General features: G+C 37.4%; 1 protein-coding gene and 1 long non-coding RNA gene across 2 annotated transcripts in view; one reads left to right on the forward strand and one right to left on the reverse strand.

Annotated features, from left to right (window-relative positions):
- The window catches only part of LOC117322816 (AP-5 complex subunit mu-1-like), a 40906-nt gene extending 17180 nt beyond the window's left edge, over window positions 1-23726 (forward strand). Inside the window, exons 8-11 of the mRNA XM_033877759.1 lie at window positions 4141-4330; window positions 11962-12092; window positions 16400-16500; window positions 22296-23726. Of these exons, the coding sequence (XP_033733650.1) occupies window positions 4141-4330; window positions 11962-12092; window positions 16400-16500; window positions 22296-22446 (573 nt within the window). The 3' untranslated portion in view covers window positions 22447-23726. The remainder of the gene's footprint in view (window positions 1-4140; window positions 4331-11961; window positions 12093-16399; window positions 16501-22295) is intronic.
- Window positions 7911-11353, reverse strand: LOC117324548. Its single transcript, XR_004532019.1, has 3 exons — window positions 11283-11353; window positions 9930-10199; window positions 7911-7972 (listed from the first exon to the last, which is right to left on the reverse strand). It is a non-coding gene; the product is annotated as an uncharacterized LOC117324548 (long non-coding RNA).
- Window positions 23727-25540: the final 1814 nt, after the last annotated feature.

Below are 25540 nucleotides of genomic sequence, written 5' to 3' on the forward strand. Positions count from 1 at the left end.
TAATAAGGTGGGCACTCCTGATGTGTGTATTACAGTATAATAAGGTGGGGACTCCTGATGTGTGTATTACAGTATAATAAGGTGGGGACTCCTGATGTGTGTATTACAGTATAATAAGGTGGGCACTCCTGATGTGTGTATTACAGTATAATAAGGTGGGGACTCCTGATGTGTGTATTACAGTATAATAAGGTGGGACTCCTGATGTGTGTATTACAGTATAATAAGGTGGGGACTCCTGATGTGTGTATTACAGTATAATAAGGTGGGCACTCCTGATGTGTGTATTACAGTATAATAAGGTGGGGACTCCTGATGTGTGTATTACAGTATAATAAGGTGGGGACTCCTGATGTGTGTATTACAGTATAATAAGGTGGGCACTCCTGATGTGTGTATTACAGTATAATAAGGTGGGCACTCCTGATGTGTGTATTACAGTATAATAAGGTGGGGACTCCTGATGTGTGTATTACAGTATAATAAGGTGGGGACTCCTGATGTGTGTATTACAGTATAATAAGGTGGGCACTCCTGATGTGTGTATTACAGTATAATAAGGTGGGCACTCCTGATGTGTGTATTACAGTATAATAAGGTGGGGACTCCTGATGTGTGTATTACAGTATAATAAGGTGGGCACTCCTGATGTGTGTATTACAGTATAATAAGGTGGGGGGACTCCTGATGTGTGTTTTACAGTATAATAAGGTGGGCACTCCTGATGTGTGTATTACAGTATAATAAGGTGGGCACTCCTGATGTGTGTATTACAGTATAATAAGGTGGGGCACTCCTGATGTGTGTATTACAGTATAATAAGGTGGGACTCCTGATGTGTGTATTACAGTATAATAAGGTGGGCACTCCTGATGTGTGTATTACAGTATAATAAGGTGGGCACTCCTGATGTGTGTATTACAGTATAATAAGGTGGGCACTCCTGATGTGTGTATTACAGTATAATAAGGTGGGCACTCCTGATGTGTGTATTACAGTATAATAAGGTGGGGACTCCTGATGTGTGTATTACAGTATAATAAGGTGGGGACTCCTGATGTGTGTATTACAGTATAATAAGGTGGGGACTCCTGATGTGTGTATTACAGTATAATAAGGTGGGGACTCCTGATGTGTGTATTACAGTATAATAAGGTGGGGACTCCTGATGTGTGTATTACAGTATAATAAGGTGGGGACTCCTGATGTGTGTATTACAGTATAATAAGGTGGGGACTCCTGATGTGTGTATTACAGTATAATAAGGTGGGCACTCCTGATGTGTGTATTACAGTATAATAAGGTGGGGACTCCTGATGTGTGTATTACAGTATAATAAGGTGGGGACTCCTGATGTGTGTATTACAGTATAATAAGGTGGGGACTCCTGATGTGTGTATTACAGTATAATAAGGTGGGCACTCCTGATGTGTGTATTACAGTATAATAAGGTGGGCACTCCTGATGTGTGTATTACAGTATAATAAGGTGGGACTCCTGATGTGTGTATTACAGTATAATAAGGTGGGCACTCCTGATGTGTGTATTACAGTATAATAAGGTGGGCACTCCTGATGTGTGTATTACAGTATAATAAGGTGGGGACTCCTGATGTGTGTATTACAGTATAATAAGGTGGGACTCCTGATGTGTGTATTACAGTATAATAAGGTGGGACTCCCGATGTGTGTATTACAGTATAATAAGGTGGGCACTCCTGATGTGTGTATTACAGTATAATAAGGTGGGCACTCCTGATGTGTGTATTACAGTATAATAAGGTAGGGACTCCTGATGTGTGTATTACAGTATAATAAGGTGGGCACTCCTGATGTGTGTATTACAGTATAATAAGGTGGGCACTCCTGATGTGTGTATTACAGTATAATAAGGTGGGCACTCCTGATGTGTGTATTACAGTATAATAAGGTAGGGACTCCTGATGTGTGTATTACAGTATAATAAGGTGGGCACTCCTGATGTGTGTATTACAGTATAATAAGGTGGGCACTCCTGATGTGTGTATTACAGTATAATAAGGTAGGGACTCCTGATGTGTGTATTACAGTATAATAAGGTGGGGACTCCTGATGTGTGTATTACAGTATAATAAGGTGGGCACTCCTGATGTGTGTATTACAGTATAATAAGGTGGGACTCCTGATGTGTGTATTACAGTATAATAAGGTGGGACTCCTGATGTGTGTATTACAGTATAATAAGGTGGGGACTCCTGATGTGTGTATTACAGTATAATAAGGTGGGCACTCCTGATGTGTGTATTACAGTATAATAAGGTGGGCACTCCTGATGTGTGTATTACAGTATAATAAGGTAGGGACTCCTGATGTGTGTATTACAGTATAATAAGGTGGGCGCTCCTGATGTGTGTATTACAGTATAATAAGGTGGGCACTCCTGATGTGTGTATTACAGTATAATAAGGTGGGGCACTCCTGATGTGTGTATTACAGTATAATAAGGTGGGCACTCCTGATGTGTGTATTACAGTATAATAAGGTGGGCACTCCTGATGTGTGTATTACAGTATAATAAGGTGGGCACTCCTGATGTGTGTATTACAGTATAATAAGGTGGGGCACTCCTGATGTGTGTATTACAGTATAATAAGGTAGGGCACTCCTGATGTGTGTATTACAGTATAATAAGGTGGGCACTCCTGATGTGTGTATTACAGTATAATAAGGTGGGACTCCTGATGTGTGTATTACAGTATAATAAGGTGGGGCACTCCTGATGTGTGTATTACAGTATAATAAGGTGGGGACTCCTGATGTGTGTATTACAGTATAATAAGGTGGGCACTCCTGATGTGTGTATTACAGTATAATAAGGTGGGGACTCCTGATGTGTGTATTACAGTATAATAAGGTGGGGACTCCTGATGTGTGTATTACAGTATAATAAGGTAGGGACTCCTGATGTGTGTATTACAGTATAATAAGGTGGGCACTCCTGATGTGTGTATTACAGTATAATAAGGTGGGCACTCCTGATGTGTGTATTACAGTATAATAAGGTGGGCACTCCTGATGTGTGTATTACAGTATAATAAGGTGGGCACTCCTGATGTGTGTATTACAGTATAATAAGGTGGGACTCCTGATGTGTGTATTACAGTATAATAAGGTGGGCACTCCTGATGTGTGTATTACAGTATAATAAGGTGGGGACTCCTGATGTGTGTATTACAGTATAATAAGGTGGGGACTCCTGATGTGTGTATTACAGTATAATAAGGTGGGCACTCCTGATGTGTGTATTACAGTATAATAAGGTGGGGCACTCCTGATGTGTGTATTACAGTATAATAAGGTGGGCACTCCTGATGTGTGTATTACAGTATAATAAGGTGGGCACTCCTGATGTGTGTATTACAGTATAATAAGGTGGGACTCCTGATGTGTGTATTACAGTATAATAAGGTGGGGACTCCTGATGTGTGTATTACAGTATAATAAGGAGGGCACTCCTGATGTGTGTATTACAGTATAATAAGGTGGGGACTCCTGATGTGTGTATTACAGTATAATAAGGAGGGCACTCCTGATGTGTGTATTACAGTATAATAAGGTGGGCACTCCTGATGTGTGTATTACAGTATAATAAGGTGGGCACTCCTGATGTGTGTATTACAGTATAATAAGGTGGGCACTCCTGATGTGTGTATTACAGTATAATAAGGTGGGACTCCTGATGTGTGTATTACAGTATAATAAGGTGGGGCACTCCTGATGTGTGTATTACAGTATAATAAGGTGGGCACTCCTGATGTGTGTATTACAGTATAATAAGGTGGGGACTCCTGATGTGTGTATTACAGTATAATAAGGTGGGGACTCCTGATGTGTGTATTACAGTATAATAAGGTGGGGACTCCTGATGTGTGTATTACAGTATAATAAGGTGGGGACTCCTGATGTGTGTATTACAGTATGATAAGGTGGGGACTCCTGATGTGTGTATTACAGTATAATAAGGTAGGGACTCCTGATGTGTGTATTACAGTATAATAAGGTGGAGACTCCTGATGTGTGTATTACAGTATAATAAGGAGGGCACTCCTGATGTGTGTATTACAGTATAATAAGGTGGGCACTCCTGATGTGTGTATTACAGTATAATAAGGAGGGCACTCCTGATGTGTGGGATCTGTACGGTTCTATCTCCTGTAAAGCCGAGCTGGAGGGAGGCCAGCCTGATATAACTCTCAGTGTGTCCCATACTCCGGACGGAAACAATCTCCCCCTCGACCATCTGATCATCCACCCCTGTGTACAGAGTGCGGACGCCACAGCTATCAACATGGGTAAGATTGCTGCTCCTTCTGTTATAATAATTTTTAGGTCACCTGAGCGAAGTCTCGAGTGACCTATTCTAATCGCTTTTTGTCCTTCGTCATGCATCGTCCGTCCGTAAACAATTTACATTTTCAATTTCTTCTCCAAAACTGTTGAACCAAATTCAATGAAATTTGGCAGGGAGCTTCTATGGCTAAAGGTCAACTAAAATGGTGAATTATATGGTCCTACCCAACAGGAGCTGAGGGGCGGAGCCAAAAAGGGTCAAATTGACTAAAACTAAAAAATCTTCTTCTCTATACTCTCAGATATGGTGGAATCGAACACTCTTCATAGATGGAAGGGTCTTAAGGTGCTTTATCAAAATTGTGAATTTCATGACATTGGGGTCACACATTTGCCCCTGGGGAGGGGTAAACTTTACTTTAGTTTATATAGGGAAATCACATTTTTGACTATTATTTGTTGGATTTGTATTGGAATTCATTCTAGTTTGGTTAACATTATCAGCTGGGGATGACAGTTTGATTTTATGTACATGTTGGCCCTGATTACCCCCAGGGGCTGATGGGCGGGGCCAAAAAGGGTCATATTGACTGAAATTTCAAAAATCTTCTTCTCTACTCTCAGATATGGTGGACTCAAACACTCTTCATAGATGGAAGGGTCTAAAGATGCTTTACTAAAATTGTGAATTTCATGACCCTGGGGTTACACATTTGTCCCTGGGGAGGGGGTAAACTTTACTATAGTTTATATAGGGAAATCACATTTTTGACAATTATTTTTTTGATTTCTATTGGAATTCATTCTCACTTGGTTAACATTATCAGCATGGGATGAAAGCTGAATGGTATGCACATGTTGGCCCTGACTGACCCCTTAAACTGATGGGTTAGGCCAAAAAGGGTCAATTAAATTAACTGAAATATTTCAAATCTCAGGTGACCGTTAAGACCCATGGGCCTCTTGTTATATATCTCATGATTTGGGTAGTAAGTTATATTAATTTTATGTATCTCTTGATGTGATTCAGTTAATGGGTAGTCATTATTGAAGACTAAGTTGAATACCAGAGTGGATAAAAGTATTCTCTTACATTGATGGTCGGTCATTATTGAAGACTAAGTTGAATAACAGAGTTGATACAAGTATTCTCTTACATTCATGAAGTGCCTGTTAGCATACCTATGGGAAGTGATGGTAGTTCAAACACATTGAAATAAGAATTCTCAATATTCTCAAAAATACAATGATATTTTTGGGCCCTTGACTGTGACCAATTACATTGTAGCTTCAAAAGACATTCATATTTTTTTTGATATATATTGATCTTTAAACAAAAACGTCAGTAGATATTAAAAATAAAAGAAAACCAACACAACATATATTATATATATATGGCTTTCTACAAAACTCACTATATGAGGAGTGTTGATGGGTTTCTACCCCAATAAATACTTAGAAACCAGTAATCTTAGTGTCAAGGAGTTACCTCCCTTAGACTGTCACTGCGTATTCATTGCCTCGTATTGACGAGTGACGAGGTCAGCTATCATGCCAGTCTATACATGTATCTAGGTATTTTATGATGGACTAATTATTAGAATTCAAAAACTACATTAAAGCATGGTTTTTAGGTCATTAATGCTAAAAAAAAAACATGAATTCTTAACAAGCAGATATATAGGTTATGTCAAAAACTTCATCATCAAAGAGAACGTTTTGTTATATATCTTTGCAAAAGATAAGTTGATATCCTTAAGAGAGGGGAGAGATTCTGTGAATATCTAAATAAACTCCTTGACTCCCTGATTGGTGTTAGTTTCCATTCGTTCACTCTCTACCTACATAATATATTATACACTACATGTACTAACTATTGCTAACTGACCCATTACTATCACTGTTACTTTAACTAACTGACCCATTACTATCACTGTTACTTTAACTAACTGACCCATTACTATCACTGTTACTTTAACTAACTGACCCATTACTATCACTGTTACTTTAACTAACTGACCCATTACTATCACTGTTACTTTAACTAACTGACCCATTACTATCACTGTTATTTTAGCTAACTGACCCATTACTATCGCTAACTGACCCATTACTATCACTGTTACTTTAGCTAACTGACCCATTACTATCACTGTTATTTTAGCTAACTGACCCATTGCTATCGCTAACTGACCCATTACTATCGCTAACTGACCCATTACTATCACCGTTACTTTAACTAACTGACCCATTACTATCACTGTTACTTTAACTAACTGACCCATTACTATCGCTAACTGACCCATTACTATCACTGTTACTTTAACTAACTGACCCATTATTTCACTGTTACTATCGCTAACTGACCCATTACTATCACTGTTACTTTAACTAACTGACCCATTACTATCGCTAACTGACCCATTACTATCACTGTTACTTTAACTAACTGACCCATTATTTCACTGTTACTTTAACTAACTGACCCATTACTATCACTGTTACTTTAACTAACTGACCCATTACTATCACTAACTGACCCATTACTATCACTGTTACTTTAACTAACTGACCCATTACTATCACTGTTACTTTAACTAACTGACCCATTACTATCGCTAACTGACCCATTACTATCACTGTTACTTTAACTAACTGACCCATTACTATCGCTAACTGACCCATTACTATCACTGTTACTTTAACTAACTGACCCATTACTATCACTGTTACTTTAACTAACTGACCCATTACTATCACCGTTACTTAAACTAACTGACCCATTACTATCACTGTTACTTTAGCTAACTGACCCATTACTATCGCTAACTGACCCATTACTATCACTGTTACTTTAACTAACTGACCCATTACTATTGCTAACTGACCCATTACTATCACTGTTACTTTAGCTAACTGACCCATTACTATTGCTAACTGACCCATTACTATCGCTAACTGACCCATTACTATCACTGTTACTTTAACTAACTGACCCATTACTATCACTGTTACTTTAGCTAACTGACCCATTACTATTGCTAACTGACCCATTACTATCGCTAACTGACCCATTACTATCACTGTTACTTTAACTAACTGACCCATTACTATTGCTAACTGACCCATTACTATCACTGTTACTTTAACTAACTGACCCATTACTATCACTGTTACTTTAACTAACTGACCCATTACTATTGCTAACTGACCCATTACTATCACTGTTACTTTAGCTAACTGACCCATTACTATTGCTAACTGACCCATTACTATCGCTAACTGACCAATTACTATCACTGTTACTTTAACTAACTGACCCATTACTATCACTGTTACTTTAGCTAACTGACCCATTACTATTGCTAACTGACCCATTACTATCGCTAACTGACCCATTACTATCACTGTTACTTTAACTAACTGACCCATTACTATTGCTAACTGACCCATTACTATTGCTAACTGACCCATTACTATCACTGTTACTTTAACTAACTGACCCATTACTATCACTGTTACTTTAACTAACTGACCCATTACTATCGCTAACTGATCCATTACTATCACTGTTACTTTAAGTAACTGACCCATTACTATCGCTAACTGACCCATTACTATCACTGTTACTTTAACTAACTGACCTATTACTATCGCTAACTGACCCATTACTATCGCTAACTGACCCATTACTATCACTGTTACTTTAACTAACTGACCCATTACTATCGCTAACTGACCCATTACTATCACTGTTACTTTAAGTAACTGACCCATTACTATCGCTAACTGACCCATTACTATCACTGTTACTTTAACTAACTGACCCATTACTATCACTGTTACTTTAACTAACTGACCCATTACTATCGCTAACTGACCCATTACTATCACTGTTACTTTAACTAACTGACCCATTACTATCGCTAACTGACCCATTACTATCACTGTTACTTTAACTAACTGACCCATTACTATCACTGTTACTTTAACTAACTGACCCATTACTATCACCGTTACTTAAACTAACTGACCCATTACTATCACTGTTACTTTAGCTAACTGACCCATTACTATCGCTAACTGACCCATTAATATCACTGTTACTTTAACTAACTGACCCATTACTATTGCTAACTGACCCATTACTATCACTGTTACTTTAGCTAACTGACCCATTACTATTGCTAACTGACCCATTACTATCGCTAACTGACCCATTACTATCACTGTTACTTTAACTAACTGACCCATTACTATCACTGTTACTTTAGCTAACTGACCCATTACTATTGCTAACTGACCCATTACTATCGCTAACTGACCCATTACTATCACTGTTACTTTAACTAACTGACCCATTACTATTGCTAACTGACCCATTACTATCACTGTTACTTTAACTAACTGACCCATTACTATCACTGTTACTTTAACTAACTGACCCATTACTATTGCTAACTGACCCATTACTATCACTGTTACTTTAGCTAACTGACCCATTACTATTGCTAACTGACCCATTACTATCGCTAACTGACCAATTACTATCACTGTTACTTTAACTAACTGACCCATTACTATCGCTAACTGACCCATTACTATCACTGTTACTTTAAGTAACTGACCCATTACTATCGCTAACTGACCCATTACTATCACTGTTACTTTAACTAACTGACCCATTATTTCACTGTTACTATCGCTAACTGACCCATTACTATCACTGTTACTTTAACTAACTGACCCATTACTATCGCTAACTGACCCATTACTATCACTGTTACTTTAACTAACTGACCCATTATTTCACTGTTACTTTAACTAACTGACCCATTACTATCACTGTTACTTTAACTAACTGACCCATTACTATCACTAACTGACCCATTACTATCACTGTTACTTTAACTAACTGACCCATTACTATCACTGTTACTTTAACTAACTGACCCATTACTATCGCTAACTGACCCATTACTATCACTGTTACTTTAACTAAATGACCCATTACTATCGCTAACTGACCCATTACTATCACTGTTACTTTAACTAACTGACCCATTACTATCACCGTTACTTTAACTAACTGACCCATTACTATCACTGTTACTTTAGCTAACTGACCCATTACTATCGCTAACTGACCCATTACTATCACTGTTACTTTAACTAACTGACCCATTACTATTGCTAACTGACCCATTACTATCACTGTTACTTTAGCTAACTGACCCATTACTATTGCTAACTGACCCATTACTATCGCTAACTGACCCATTACTATCACTGTTACTTTAACTAACTGACCCATTACTATCACTGTTACTTTAGCTAACTGACCCATTACTATTGCTAACTGACCCATTACTATCGCTAACTGACCCATTACTATCACTGTTACTTTAACTAACTGACCCATTACTATTGCTAACTGACCCATTACTATCACTGTTACTTTAGCTAACTGACCCATTACTATTGCTAACTGACCCATTACTATCGCTAACTGACCAATTACTATCACTGTTACTTTAACTAACTGACCCATTACTATCACTGTTACTTTAGCTAACTGACCCATTACTATTGCTAACTGACCCATTACTATCGCTAACTGACCCATTACTATCACTGTTACTTTAACTAACTGACCCATTACTATTGCTAACTGACCCATTACTATTGCTAACTGACCCATTACTATCACTGTTACTTTAACTAACTGACCCAATACTATCACTGTTACTTTAACTAACTGACCCATTACTATCGCTAACTGATCCATTACTATCACTGTTACTTTAAGTAACTGACCCATTACTATCGCTAACTGACCCATTACTATCACTGTTACTTTAACTAACTGACCTATTACTATCGCTAACTGACCCATTACTATCGCTAACTGACCCATTACTATCACTGTTACTTTAACTAACTGACCCATTACTATCGCTAACTGACCCATTACTATCACTGTTACTTTAAGTAACTGACCCATTACTATCGCTAACTGACCCATTACTATCACTGTTACTTTAACTAACTGACCCATTACTATCGCTAACTGACCCATTACTATCACTGTTACTTTAACTAACTGACCCATTACTATCACTGTTACTTTAACTAACTGACCCATTACTATCACTGTTACTTTAACTAACTGACCCATTCCTATCACTGTTACTTTAACTAACTGACCCATTACTATCGCTAACTGACCCATTACTATCACTGTTACTTTAAGTAACTGACCCATTACTATCGCTAACTGACCCATTACTATCACTGTTACTTTAACTAACTGACCCATTACTATCGCTAACTGACCCATTACTATCACTGTTACTTTAAGTAACTGACCCATTACTATCGCTAACTGACCCATTACTATCACTGTTACTTTAACTAACTGACCCATTACTATCGCTAACTGACCCATTACTATCACTGTTACTTTAGCTAACTGACCCATTACTATCACTGTTACTTTAACTAACTGACTCATTACTATCACTGTTACTTTAACTAACTGACCCATTACTATCACTGTTACTTTAACTAACTGACCCATTACTATTGCTAACTGACCCATTACTATTGCTAACTGACCCATTACTATCACTGTTACTTTAACTAACTGACCCATTACTATTGCTAACTGACCCATTACTATTGCTAACTGACCCATTACTATTGCTAACTGACCCATTACTATTGCTAACTGACCCATTAATATATTGCTAACTGACCCATTACTGTATCGCTGTTATTTAACTAACTGACCCATTACTATCGCTAACTGACCCATTACTATCACTGTTACTTTAAGTAACTGACCCATTACTATCGCTAACTGACCCATTACTATCACTGTTACTTTAACTAACTGACCCATTACTATCGCTAACTGACCCATTACTATCACTGTTACTTTAAGTAACTGACCCATTACTATCGCTAACTGACCCATTACTATCACTGTTACTTTAACTAACTGACCCATTACTATCGCTAACTGACCCATTACTATCACTGTTACTTTAGCTAACTGACCCATTACTATCACTGTTACTTTAACTAACTGACTCATTACTATCACTGTTACTTTAACTAACTGACCCATTACTATCACTGTTACTTTAACTAACTGACCCATTACTATTGCTAACTGACCCATTACTATTGCTAACTGACCCATTACTATCACTGTTACTTTAACTAACTGACCCATTACTATTGCTAACTGACCCATTACTATTGCTAACTGACCCATTACTATTGCTAACTGACCCATTACTATATTGCTAACTGACCCATTACTGTATCGCTGTTATTTAACTAACTGACCCATTACTATTGCTAACTGACCCATTACTATTGCTAACTGACCCATTACTATTGCTAACTGACCCATTACTATTGCTAACTGACCCATTACTATATTGCTAACTGACCCATTACTATATCGCTGTTATTTAACTAACTGACCCATTACTATTGCTAACTGACCCATTACTATTGCTAACTGACCCATTACTATTGCTAACTGACCCATTACTATCACTGTTACTTTAACTAACTGACCCATTACTATTGCTAACTGACCCATTTTTTGTCTCTGTAGATGACCCGTCAGATATGCGTGCTACACCTCGTCGGGTGCGGTTCATACCCCCCACGGAGATGTTCATTCTATGTCATTACACGGTGTCCAGTTTGAAGGAGATACCAATCAAAGGCTCGTATGAAATGAGGGTAAGAAGTCACGGTATAACACATGTTCGTTTCAAAATGACATAATGTATTCTGCTATTATTGTGTATAGGTACAATTTATGTGTTTATAGATATAAACCAACATACACTGTGTAGAGGTACAATTTATGTGTTTATAGATATAAACCAACATACACTGTGTATAGGTACAATTTATGTGTTTATAGATATAAACTAACATACACTGTGTATAGGTACAATTTATGTGTTTATAGATATAAACCAACATACACTGTGTATAGGTACAATTTATGTGTTTATAGATATAAACCAACATACACTGTGTATAGGTACAATTTATGTGTTTATAGATATAAACCAACATACACTGTGTATAGGTACAATTTATGTGTTTATAGATATAGACCAACATACACTGTGTATAGGTACAATTTATGTGTTTATAGATATAAACCAACATACACTGTGTATAGGTACAATTTATGTGTTTATAGATATAAACCAACATACACTGTGTATAGGTACAATTTATGTGTTTATAGATATAAACCAACATACACTGTGTATAGGTACAATTTATGTGTTTATAGATATAAACCAACATACACTGTGTAGAGGTACAATTTATGTGTTTATAGATATAAACCAACATACACTGTGTATAGGTACAATTTATGTGTTTATAGATATAAACCAACATACACTGTGTATAGGTACAATTTATGTGTTTATAGATATAAACCAACATACACTGTGTATAGGTACAATTTATGTGTTTATAGATATAAACCAACATACACTGTGTATAGGTACAATTTATGTGTTTATAGATATAAACCAACATACACTGTGTATAGGTACAATTTATGTGTTTATAGATATAAACCAACATACACTGTGTAGAGGTACAATTTATGTGTTTATAGATATAAACCAACATACACTGTGTATAGGTACAATTATGTGTTTATAGATATAAACTAACATACACTGTGTAGAGGTACAATTTATGTGTTTATAGATATAAACCAACATACACTGTGTATAGGTACAATTTATGTGTTTATATATATAAACCAACATACACTGTGTATAGGTACAATTTATGTGTTTATAGATATAAACCAACATACACTGTGTATAGGTACAATTTATGTGTTTATAGATATAAACCAACATACACTGTATATAGGTACAATTTATGTGTTTATAGATATAAACCAACATACACTGTGTATAGGTACAATTTATGTGTTTATAGATATAAACCAACATACACTGTGTATAGGTACAATTTATGTGTTTATAGATATAAACCAACATACACTGTGTATAGGTACAATTTATGTGTTTATAGATATAAACCAACATACACTGTGTATAGGTACAATTTATGTGTTTATAGATATAAACCAACATACACTGTGTATAGGTACAATTTATGTGTTTATAGATATAAACCAACATACACTGTGTATAGGTACAATTTATGTGTTTATAGATATAAACCAACATACACTGTGTATAGGTACAATTTATGTGTTTATAGATATAAACCAACATACACTGTGTATAGGTACAATTTATGTGTTTATAGATATAAACCAACATACACTGTGTATAGGTACAATTTATGTGTTTATAGATATAAACCAACATACACTGTGTATAGGTACAATTTATGTGTTTATAGATATAAACCAACATACACTGTGTATAGGTACAATTTATGTGTTTATAGATATAAACCAACATACACTGTGTATAGGTACAATTTATGTGTTTATAGATATAAACCAACATACACTGTGTATAGGTACAATTTATGTGTTTATAGATATAAACCAACATACACTGTGTATAGGTACAATTTATGTGTTTATAGATATAAACCAACATACACTGTGTATAGGTACAATTTATGTGTTTATAGATATAAACCAACATACACTGTGTATAGGTACAATTTATGTGTTTATAGATATAAACCAACATACACTGTGTATAGGTACAATTTATGTGTTTATAGATATAAACCAACATACACTGTATAGGTACAATTTATGTGTTTATATATATAAACCAACATACACTGTGTATAGGTACAATTTATGTGTTTATAGATATAAACCAACATACACTGTGTATAGGTACAATTTATGTGTTTATAGATATAAACCAACATACACTGTGTATAGGTACAATTTATGTGTTTATAGATATAAACCAACATACACTGTGTATAGGTACAATTTATGTGTTTATAGATATAAACCAACATACACTGTGTATAGGTACAATTTATGTGTTTATAGATATAAACCAACATACACTGTGTATAGGTACAATTTATGTGTTTATAGATATAAACCAACATACACTGTGTATAGGTACAATTTATGTGTTTATAGATATAAACCAACATACACTGTGTATAGGTACAATTTATGTGTTTATAGATATAAACCAACATACACTGTGTATAGGTACAATTTATGTGTTTATAGATATAAACCAACATACACTGTGTATAGGTACAATTTATGTGTTTATAGATATAAACCAACATACACTGTGTATAGGTACAATTTATGTGTTTATAGATATAAACCAACATACACTGTGTATAGGTACAATTTATGTGTTTATAGATATAAACCAACATACACTGTGTAGAGGTACAATTTATGTGTTTATAGATATAAACCAACATACACTGTGTATAGGTACAATTTATGTGTTTATAGATATAAACCAACATACACTGTGTAGAGGTACAATTTATGTGTTTATAGATATAAACCAACATACACTGTGTATAGGTACAATTTATGTGTTTATAGATATAAACCAACATACACTGTGTATAGGTACAATTTATGTGTTTATAGATATAAACCAACATACACTGTGTATAGGTACAATTTATGTGTTTATAGATATAAACTAACATACACTGTGTATAGGTACAATTTATGTGTTTATAGATATAAACCAACATACACTGTGTATAGGTACAATTTATGTGTTTATAGATATAAACCAACATACACTGTGTATAGGTACAATTTATGTGTTTATAGATACAACCAACATACACTGTGTAGAGGTACAATTTATGTGTTTATAGATATAAACCAACATACACTGTGTATAGGTACAATTTATGTGTTTATAGATATAAACCAACATACACTGTGTATAGGTACAATTTATGTGTTTATAGATATAAACCAACATACACTGTGTATAGGTACAATTTATGTGTTTATAGATACAAACCAACATACACTGTGTATAGGTACAATTTATGTGTTTATAGATACAAACCAACATACACTGTGTATAGGTACAATTTATGTGTTTATAGATATAAACCAACATACACTGTGTATAGGTACAATTTATGTGTTTATAGATATAAACCAACATACACTGTGTATAGGTACAATTATGTGTTTATAGATATAAACCAACATACACTGTGTATAGGTACAATTTATGTGTTTATAGATATAAACCAACATACACTGTGTATAGGTACAATTTATGTGTTTATAGATATAAACCAACATACACTGTGTATAGGTACAATTTATGTGTTTATAGATATAAACCAACATACACTGTGTATAGGTACAATTTATGTGTTTATAGATATAAACCAACATACACTGTGTATAGGTACAATTTATGTGTTTATAGATATAAACCAACATACACTGTGTATAGGTACAATTTATGTGTTTATAGATATAAACCAACATACACTGTGTATAGGTACAATTTATGTGTTTATAGATATAAACCAACATACACTGTGTATAGGTACAATTTATGTGTTTATAGATATAAACCAACATACACTGTGTATAGGTACAATTTATGTGTTTATAGATATAAACCAACATACACTGTGTATAGGTACAATTTATGTGTTTATAGATATAAACCAACATACACTGTGTATAGGTACAATTTATGTGTTTATAGATATAAACCAACATACACTGTGTATAGGTACAATTTATGTGTTTATAGATATAGACCAACATACACTGTGTATAGGTACAATTTATGTGTTTATAGATATAAACCAACATACACTGTGTATAGGTACAATTTATGTGTTTATAGATATAAACCAACATACACTGTATAGGTACAATTTATGTGTTTATAGATATAAACCAACATACACTGTGTATAGGTACAATTTATGTGTTTATAGATATAAACTAACATACACTGTGTATAGGTACAATTTATTTGGAAGCCATATCTTAAAGACCTGAGAGGGACATAAAAATATAATGTTTTCTTCAGATGGATGGAAAGACTGCCAAATTGACTGTCAGGTTAAAGATGAGTGAAAGAATGAGAAATAACCTGGAATATTGTGAACTACAGATTCCATTTCACAACAGGTGTGTATCTTAAGCCTGTTTAATCTAACGTGATTCCATCCTGTCTTATCTGATCCCTGAGTAGGCTGACATCTTGTCTTATCTGATCACTGAGTAGGTGTGTATCTTATAGTGAAGCCTGTTTAATCTGACGTGATTCCATCCTGTCTTATCTGATCCCTGTATAGGCTGACATCCTGTCTTATCTGATCCCTGTATAGGCTGACATCCTGTCTAATCTGATCCCTGAGTAGGCTATAACGCCCAGTACCTCAGACTATAACACCCAGTGTCTCCAGCTATAACACCCAGTGTCTCCAGCTATAACACCCAGTGTCTCCGGCTATAACACCCAGTGTCTCCGGCTATAACACCCAGTGTCTCAGACTATAACACCCAGTGTCTCAGACTATAACACCCAGTGTCTCAGACTATAACACCCAGTACCTCAGACTATAACACCCAGTACCTCAGACTATAACACCCAGTGTCTCAGACTATAACACCCAGTGTCTCGGACTATAACACCCAGTACCTAAGACTATAACACCCAGTGTCTCGGGCTATAACACCCGTGTCTCGGGCTATAACACCCAGTGTCTCAGACTATAACACCCAGTGTCTCAGGCTATTACGCCCAGTGTCTCAGACTATATCACCCAGTGTCTCCAGCTATAACACCCAGTGTCTCAGACTATAACACCCAGTGTCTCAGACTATAACACCCAGTACCTCAGACTATAACACCCAGTGTCTCAGACTATAACACCCAGTGTCTCAGGCTATAACACACAGTGTCTCAGGCTATAACACCCAGTGTCTCAGGCTATAACACAGTGTCTCAGACTATAACACCCAGTACCTCAGACTATAACACCCAGTGTCTCAGGCTATAACACTCAGTGTCTCAGACTATAACACCCAGTGTCTCAGATTATAACACCCAGTGTCTCAGACTATAACACCCAGTGTCTCAGACTATAACACCCAGTGTCTCCGGCTATAACACCCAGTGTCTCCAGCTATAACACCCAGTGTCTCCGGCTATAACACACAGTGTCTCCGGCTATAACACCCAGTGCCTCAGGCTATAACACACAGTGTATCAGACTATAACACACAGTGTCTCAGACTATAACACCCAGTGTCTCAGGCTATAACACACAGTGTCTCAGACTATAACACCCAGTGTCTCAGACTATATCACCCAGTGTCTCCGGCTATAACACCCATTGTCTCCGGCTATAACACCCAGTGTCTCAGACTATAACACCCAGTGTCTCAGGCTTTAACACCCAGTGTCCTCGGCTATAACACCCAGTGTCTCAGGCTATAACACCCAGTGTCTCAGACTATAACACCCAGTGTCTCAGGCTATAACACCCAGTGTCTCCGGCTATAACACCCAGTGTCTCGGGCTATAACACCCAGTGTCTCAGACTATAAAACCCAGTGCCTCAGGCTATAACACACAGTGTCTCGGGCTATAACACCCAGTGTCTCAGACTATAAAACCCAGTGTCTCCAGCTATAACACCCAGTGTCTCAGGCTATAACACCCAGTGTCTCAGACTATAACACCCAGTGTCTCAGACTATAACACCCAGTGTCTCAGACTATAACACCCAGTGTCTCAGACTATAACACACAGTGTCTCAGGCTATAACACCCAGTGTCTCAGCTATAACACCCAGTGTCTCCAGCTATAACACTCAGTGTCTCAGGCTATAACACCCAGTGTCTCAGACTATAACACCCAGTGTCTCGGGCTATAACACCCAGTGTCTCAGGCTATAACACCCAGTGTCTCCAGCTATAACACCCAGTGTCTCAGGCTATAACACCCAGTGTCTCAGACTATAACACACAGTGTCTCGGGCTATAACACCCAGTGTCTCAGACTATAACACCCATTGTCTCCAGCTATAACACCCAGTGTCTCAGGCTATAACACCCAGTGTCTCAGACTATAACACCCAGTACCTCAGACTATAACACCCAGTGTCTCAGACTATAACACACAATGTCTCGGGCTATAACACCCAGTGTCTCAGACTATAACACCCAGTACCTCAGGCTATAACACCCAGTGTCTCCGGCTATAACACCCAATGTCTCAGACTATAACACCCAGTGTCTCAGACTATAACACCCGTGTCTCAGACTATAACACCCAGTACCTCAGACTATTACACCCAGTGTCTCAGGCTATAACACCCAGTGTCTCAGACTATAACACCCAGTGTCTCAGACTATAACACCCAGTGTCTCAGGCTATAACACCCAGTGTCTCAGGCTATAACACCCAGTGTCTCAGACTATAACACCCAGTGTCTCAGGCTATAACACCCAGTACCTCAGACTATAACACCCAGTGTCTCGGGCTATAACACCCAGTGTCTCAGGCTATAACACCCAGTGTCTCGGGCTATAACACACAGTGTCTCAGACTATAACACCCAGTGTCTCAGACTATAACACCCAGTGTCTCAGGCTATAACACCCAGTGTCTCAGACTATAACACCCAGTGTCTCAGACTATAACACCCAGTGTCTCAGGCTATAACACCCAGTGTCTCAGGCTATAACACCCAGTGTCTCCGGCTATAACACCCAGTGTCTCAGACTATAACACCCAGTACCTAAGACTATAACACCCAGTGCCTCGGGCTATAACACCCAGTGTCTCAGGCTATAACACCCAGTGTCTCAGACTATTACACCCAGTGTCTCAGACTATAACACCCAGTGTCTCAGGCTATAACACCCAGTGTCTCAGGCTATAACACCCAGTGTCTCCGGCTATAACACCCAGTGTCTCAGACTATAACACCCAGTACCTCAGACTATAACACCCAGTGTCTCAGGCTATAACACCCAGTGTCTCAGGCTATAACACCCAGTGCCTCAGACTATAACACCCAGTGTCTACGGCTATAACACCCAGTGTCTCAGACTATAACACCCAGTGTCTCAGACTATAACACCCAGTGTCTCAGGCTATAACACCCAGTGTCTCATGCTATAACACCCAGTGTCACTGGCTATAACACCCCGTGTCACTGGCTATAATACCCAGTGTCTCAGGCTATAACACCTAGTGTGTGTAGGAATACTGACTGCATCACATATGCTTTCCGCGAATATTAAGTTCACAGGGAAAAAGTTTTGCTAAGTTTATCAATTTAGAAATGTATTTTGTGTATGTTTAACGTCAAATATACAAAATTAAATGTTGATAGAAATTAAAAGTAATGGTAATTATGTTCTTCCACACATTTTTTTTCAGCTGAATTTTTAGTTATGTGACACGGAAAAAATGGCAGTGATTTTTTTTTTGGCTCAGTTTTTGAAATTAACAAAAATCTTAAGAACATGACCTTTGATCATATGTTTTTACACAATTATTTTTATTTCTGTAATTTTGTATAGTTTGTTTATTGTGGACATTGTGGTACCTATTGAGTAGTGAACCGGGCCAACTTCCAGTCGGAGGATGAAGATGGTGATGGTAGTCTACTACGGATCGGACAGAAGCATTCTTTCTGGGACGTACCGCGTAAAAAGAACATGTAATCAGCCCGAGAACCCCCCCACATGGAATGTGAATGGTGCAATGCAACACTAGTGAGCCCCTGTTGGACAACGGACATGTTGGACACCTGTGACATGTTGGACACCTGTGACATGTTGGACACCTGTGACATGTGCGACGGCCAGGAGTAGGGAAATGATCATCAGGAGACACTCTGTCGTCCTGACATGGCATGACACATGCTTGGGAAGACTCGCTGACACGCGTGGGACACTAAGTGCAGCAATAGGGTTGGACACCTATGGAACAGGTTTGCTTCGACAGCCTGGAAATGTGGACCAGACATGTGAGCATGTTGGGACACCTTGTGACCTATGATTCCCCCAGAGCATGTGACAATGTTGGACCTAACTGTGACGTTGGACAGACACACGCACAAGATGTGAAACGGAGCAGGCGCCATGGCCGCCACTCGAACATCGTCGCGCTTACCTGCAGGCTGACCATCTGAAGGATTGAATCGGGTCACGACAGACACTTTCGACACCTCGGCTCGCGGCCGCATCTTGAGCCTATGATCGCAGCTAGGTTGACATACCGGAGGCATCAGCCGCTTCAAGTGCAATCTCTCCTGCGCTCGGCGACCCAGACCTCGATGTGAGGAAAGACGAACACCAAGGGCATAGCCAAAACCCGCGAAAGAAACAAGATCGTACACAGAAAACATCTGATACAGTTGTTCTGGAGGAATGAAACAACTGGTGGCACATCGTTGGATTTACAACCACTGTGAACATGACTTCGGAGAATGACACGAACGAAAACCGTCGTGACATGTTGAAGAACATGTGAAGGCAATGATTGAGACACCTATGACACGGAAACATGTGCAACTAGTTGCGACAGTGGCATCACCTGGTGGCAACAGAAGTGGACACCTGTCACATGTTGGACACCTGTCACATGTTGGGGGACACCCTGGACACATGGGTTGGACATCCATGAGACGACTCATGTATGGCACACACCGGTCAACAAGTTGGACACCTATCACACGTTGGACACCTGTGCATGTGTTTGTCTATGTAAGGGTGTATACTACCTTATAAAATTGTACTTTTGATTGCGTTAAAGTTGTCTCCCTTCAGTAGGCTGTATGTGCACCAGCGTAAATCAAATTATTTAAATTCACGCAAAAAAACCATGGGGGTTGGTCTAAAACAGAGTATACGCACAAAGTGTTTGCCATCATTTGTTCTTATGTGGGGAGCGAGGAAACTACAGTCGAAAAGAACCCACGCGACCACGTGTACCTATGGCGACAGGAGGATGAAACCAATCATAGTTACAAGGAAAATTGTTCAAAAGATGTCGGCTTCGGTTCTTTGTTCTACCAAATTCCACCTAAAGATGTATGTTTTGCACCAAATGTCAAAGAACGCTAAAACAATGAGGTATTCTGGGCAAAGTACGATAAAGTTGCTAATCTTATCAATACAGTAATACACCCCCACCAGCCACAACGCTTGACCCGACACAGCGACCATCATCCCCTAACCACAACCAAAAGGCAGGGGCACCGTCGAAGCAACACAGCCAGAAAGCCATCCTCGACCACAACAAAACCACCACCCCCGCCTTTCCCCCATAACCACAGGTACAACATGGCGGCTCACTTGTCTCTCTTAAAACAAAATGTGAAGTTTCCTGCTTCACTGATAAAACATCAATTTGTGTCATTAAAGTTACAAACAATTACCAGGGTACTTTTTATATCAAAAACAATGTTGTATTTCAGTTCATTAGGGAAGGGTGCATGCTGGTTAAGGGGAGGGAACTCCTGTCACTTTGTCATTATTATCTGGGACAAGACTGAGTAAATTCAATACACTGTAAATAAAAAAAGGAGATAGATTAATTGTCAAATTGTACATAATTCTTTGTCTTGTCAGTCAAATTGTACATAATTCTTTGTCTTGTCAGTCAAATTGTACATAATTCGTCAGTCAAATTGTACATAATTCTTTGACTTGTCAGTCAAATTGTACATAATTCTTTGTCTTGTCAGTCAAATTATGCATAATTCTTTGTCTTGTCAGTCAAATTGTACATAATTCTTTGACTTGTCAGTCAAATTGTACATAATTCTTTGACTTGTCAGTCAAATTGTACATAATTCTTTGACTTGTCAGTCAAATTGTACATAATTCTTTGTCTTGTCAGTCAAATTATACATAATTCTTTGACTTGTCAGTCAAAACCAATAACACAATGTCTCTGTTTGGTTATTAAAGTTATTTTGGTATACTTCTACAGTACAAGAGTATTTGACGGGCATGGAATACAAATTGTGGAACAACCTTGGAGACTCACTGGTCAGCAACGTACCTCACTCTGTACTGGCCGAGGTCAAGGTCAACGATGACATCTAAATTATGGAACAACCTTGGAGACTCACTGGTCAGCAAGTGTACGTCAGTCTGTATTGGCAAAGGTCAAGGTCAACGATGATATCTAAACCATGTCAACAGTTGTAGCCAGTAACCTATAGAAGTCATTGATGATATTTGAATCTGGTTTGAAAACTGAAGAGGTCTGTGAGACGAAAACAATATGGACTTTGTAAATTGTCAAGGTCAGCAGTGTCAAGGTCAGCAGTGACAATAAATCTGCCTTAAACTTTCAACTCAAAGGTCTAATCATTGCTAGTGAAGATGAAGGGGTTTTTTTCCCCTCCATTTCTGGGGTACAATGCCATATTTTGTAAAACTAGTCAGTCAATCTCCAGGCCAAAGACATTATCTATATCTCAGGCAATCAAAGTATCTGGGATGATAATGTCATGTAATCGCTTTGATGTATATTTCTCAATACTTTCAAGGTTAGTGATGTTGACTTCAAGTTAAGTGTAAGACAGGGAGGTATTAGTATATCATGTATGAGGCAAGTCCTTTGGTGTAAAGACAGTAAGTTGATTTCTAAGTCTATGTATCTACAAGTATGTGAAGTGATGATAGGGCCACAAGTATGTGAAGTCATGATAGGGCCACAAGTATGTCAGGTCATGATAGGGCCACAAGTATGTCAGGTCATGATAGGGCCACAAGTATGTGAAGTGATGATAGGGTCACAAGTATGTGAAGTCATCATAGGGCCACAAGTATGTCAGGTCATGATAGGGCCACAAGTATGTCAGGTCATGATAGGGCCACAAGTATGTCAGGTCATGATAGGGCCACAAGTATGTCAGGTCATGATAGGGCCACAAGTATGTCAGGTCATGATAGGACCACAAGTACGTGAAGTCATGATAGGGCCACAAGTATGTGAAGTGATGATAGGACCACAAGTATGTGAAGTCATGATAGGGTCACAAGTATGTGAAGTCATGATAGGGTCACAAGTATGTGAGGTCATGATAGGGCCACAAGTATGTGAAGTCATGATAGGGTCACAAGTATGTGAAGTCATCATAGGGCCACAAGTATGTGAGGTCATCATAGGGCCACAAGTATGTGAAGTACACTCAGCAAGGACTCTTAGTGTAAAAACATTATTTCATTTGAAATGACTTATAACTGTGTGACAGTGTGACCAAGTCTTATGACTTGTCAGGTTAAGTATCATATGATTACCATTTGATTTTTGTTCAATCCACATTATTTGCTTTATGTACATGTATGTAATTATGTATAAATTCTTTCTTTCAAAATTTTGTCTATTTTGGTGATTTGGTAATAACCAGCACTGGGACAGTCTGTGTTGATGGTTCTTTACTGTCACTAAAATATTCTCTGTTGATGGTTCTTTACTGTCACTAGAATACTCTGTGTTGATGGTTCTTTACTTTTACTATAATATTCTCTGTTGATGGTTCTTTACAGCCACTAGAATATTCTGTGTTGATGGTTCTTTACTTTCACTATAATATTCTATGTTGATGGTTCTTTACTATCACTAGAATATTCTGTGTTAATGGTTCTTTACTATCACTAGAATATTCTGTGTTGATGGTTCTTTACAGCCACTAGAATATTCTGCGTTGATGGTTCTTTACTGTCACTAGGATACCTAGATTATTCTGTGTTGATGGTTCTTTACTGTCACTAGAATATTCTGTGTTAATGGTTCTTTACTATCACTAGAATATTCTGTGTTAATGGTTCTTTACTATCACTAGAATATTCTGTGTTGATGGTTCTTTACAGCCACTAGAATATTCTGTGTTGATGGTTCTTTACTGTCACTAGAATAACTAGAATATTTTGTGTTGATGGTTCTTTACTATCACTAGAATATTCTGTGTTGATGGTTCTTTACAGCCACTAGAATATTCTGTGTTGATGGTTCTTTACTGTCACTATAATATTCTATGTTGATGGTTCTTTACTGTCACTATAATATTCTATGTTGATGGTTCTTTACTGTCACTAGAATATTCTATGTTGATGGTTCTTTACTGTCTCTAGAATAACTAGAATATTTTGTGTTGATGGTTCTTTACTGTCACTAGAATATTCTATGTTGAGGGTTCTTTACTGTCACTAGAATATTCTGTGTTAATGGTTCTTTACTATCTCTGGAATATTCTGTATTGATGGTTCTTTACTGTCCCTAGAATAACTAGAATATTTTGTGTTGATGGTTCTTTACTGTCACTAGAATATTCTATGTTGAGGGTTCTTTACTGTCACTAGAATATTCTGTGTTAATGGTTCTTTACTATCTCTGGAATATTCTGTATTGATGGTTCTTTACTGTCACTAGAAAATTCTATGTTGATGGTTCTTTACTGTCCCTAGAATAACTAGAATATTTTGTGTTGATGGTTCTTTACTGTCACTAGAATATTCTATGTTGAGGGTTCTTACTGTCACTAGAATATTCTGTGTTAATGGTTCTTTACTATCTCTGAATATTCTGTATTGATGGTTCTTTACTGTCATAGAATAACTAGAATATTTTGTGTTGATGGTTCTTTACTGTCACTAGAATATTCTATGTTGAGGGTTCTTTACTGTCACTAGAATATTCTGTGTTAATGGTTCTTTACTATCTCTGGAATATTCTGTACTGATGGTTCTTTACTATCTCTTGAATATTCTATGTTGAGGGTTCTTTACTGTCACTAGAATAACTAGAATATTTTGTGTTGATGGTTCTTTACTGTCACTATAATATTCTTTGTTGAGGGTTCTTTACTGTCACTAGAATATTCTGTGTTGATGGTTCTTTACTATCTCTGGAATATTCTGTGTTGATGGTTCTTTACAGCCACTAGAATATTCTGTGTTGATGGTTCTTTACTGTCACTATAATATTCTATGTTGATGGTTCTTTACTTCTACTATAATATTCTCTGTTGATGGTTCTTTACTGTCACTAGAATATTCTATGTTGATGGTTCTTTACTGTCCCTAGAATAACTAGAATATTTTGTGTTGATGGTTCTTTACTGTCACTATAATATTCTATGTTGATGGTTCTTAACTGTCACTAGAATATTCTGTGTTGGTGGTTCTTTAC

This window comes from Pecten maximus, chromosome 3, assembly GCF_902652985.1.
Source record: "Pecten maximus chromosome 3, xPecMax1.1, whole genome shotgun sequence".
Lineage (NCBI taxonomy): Eukaryota > Metazoa > Mollusca > Bivalvia > Pectinida > Pectinidae > Pecten > Pecten maximus.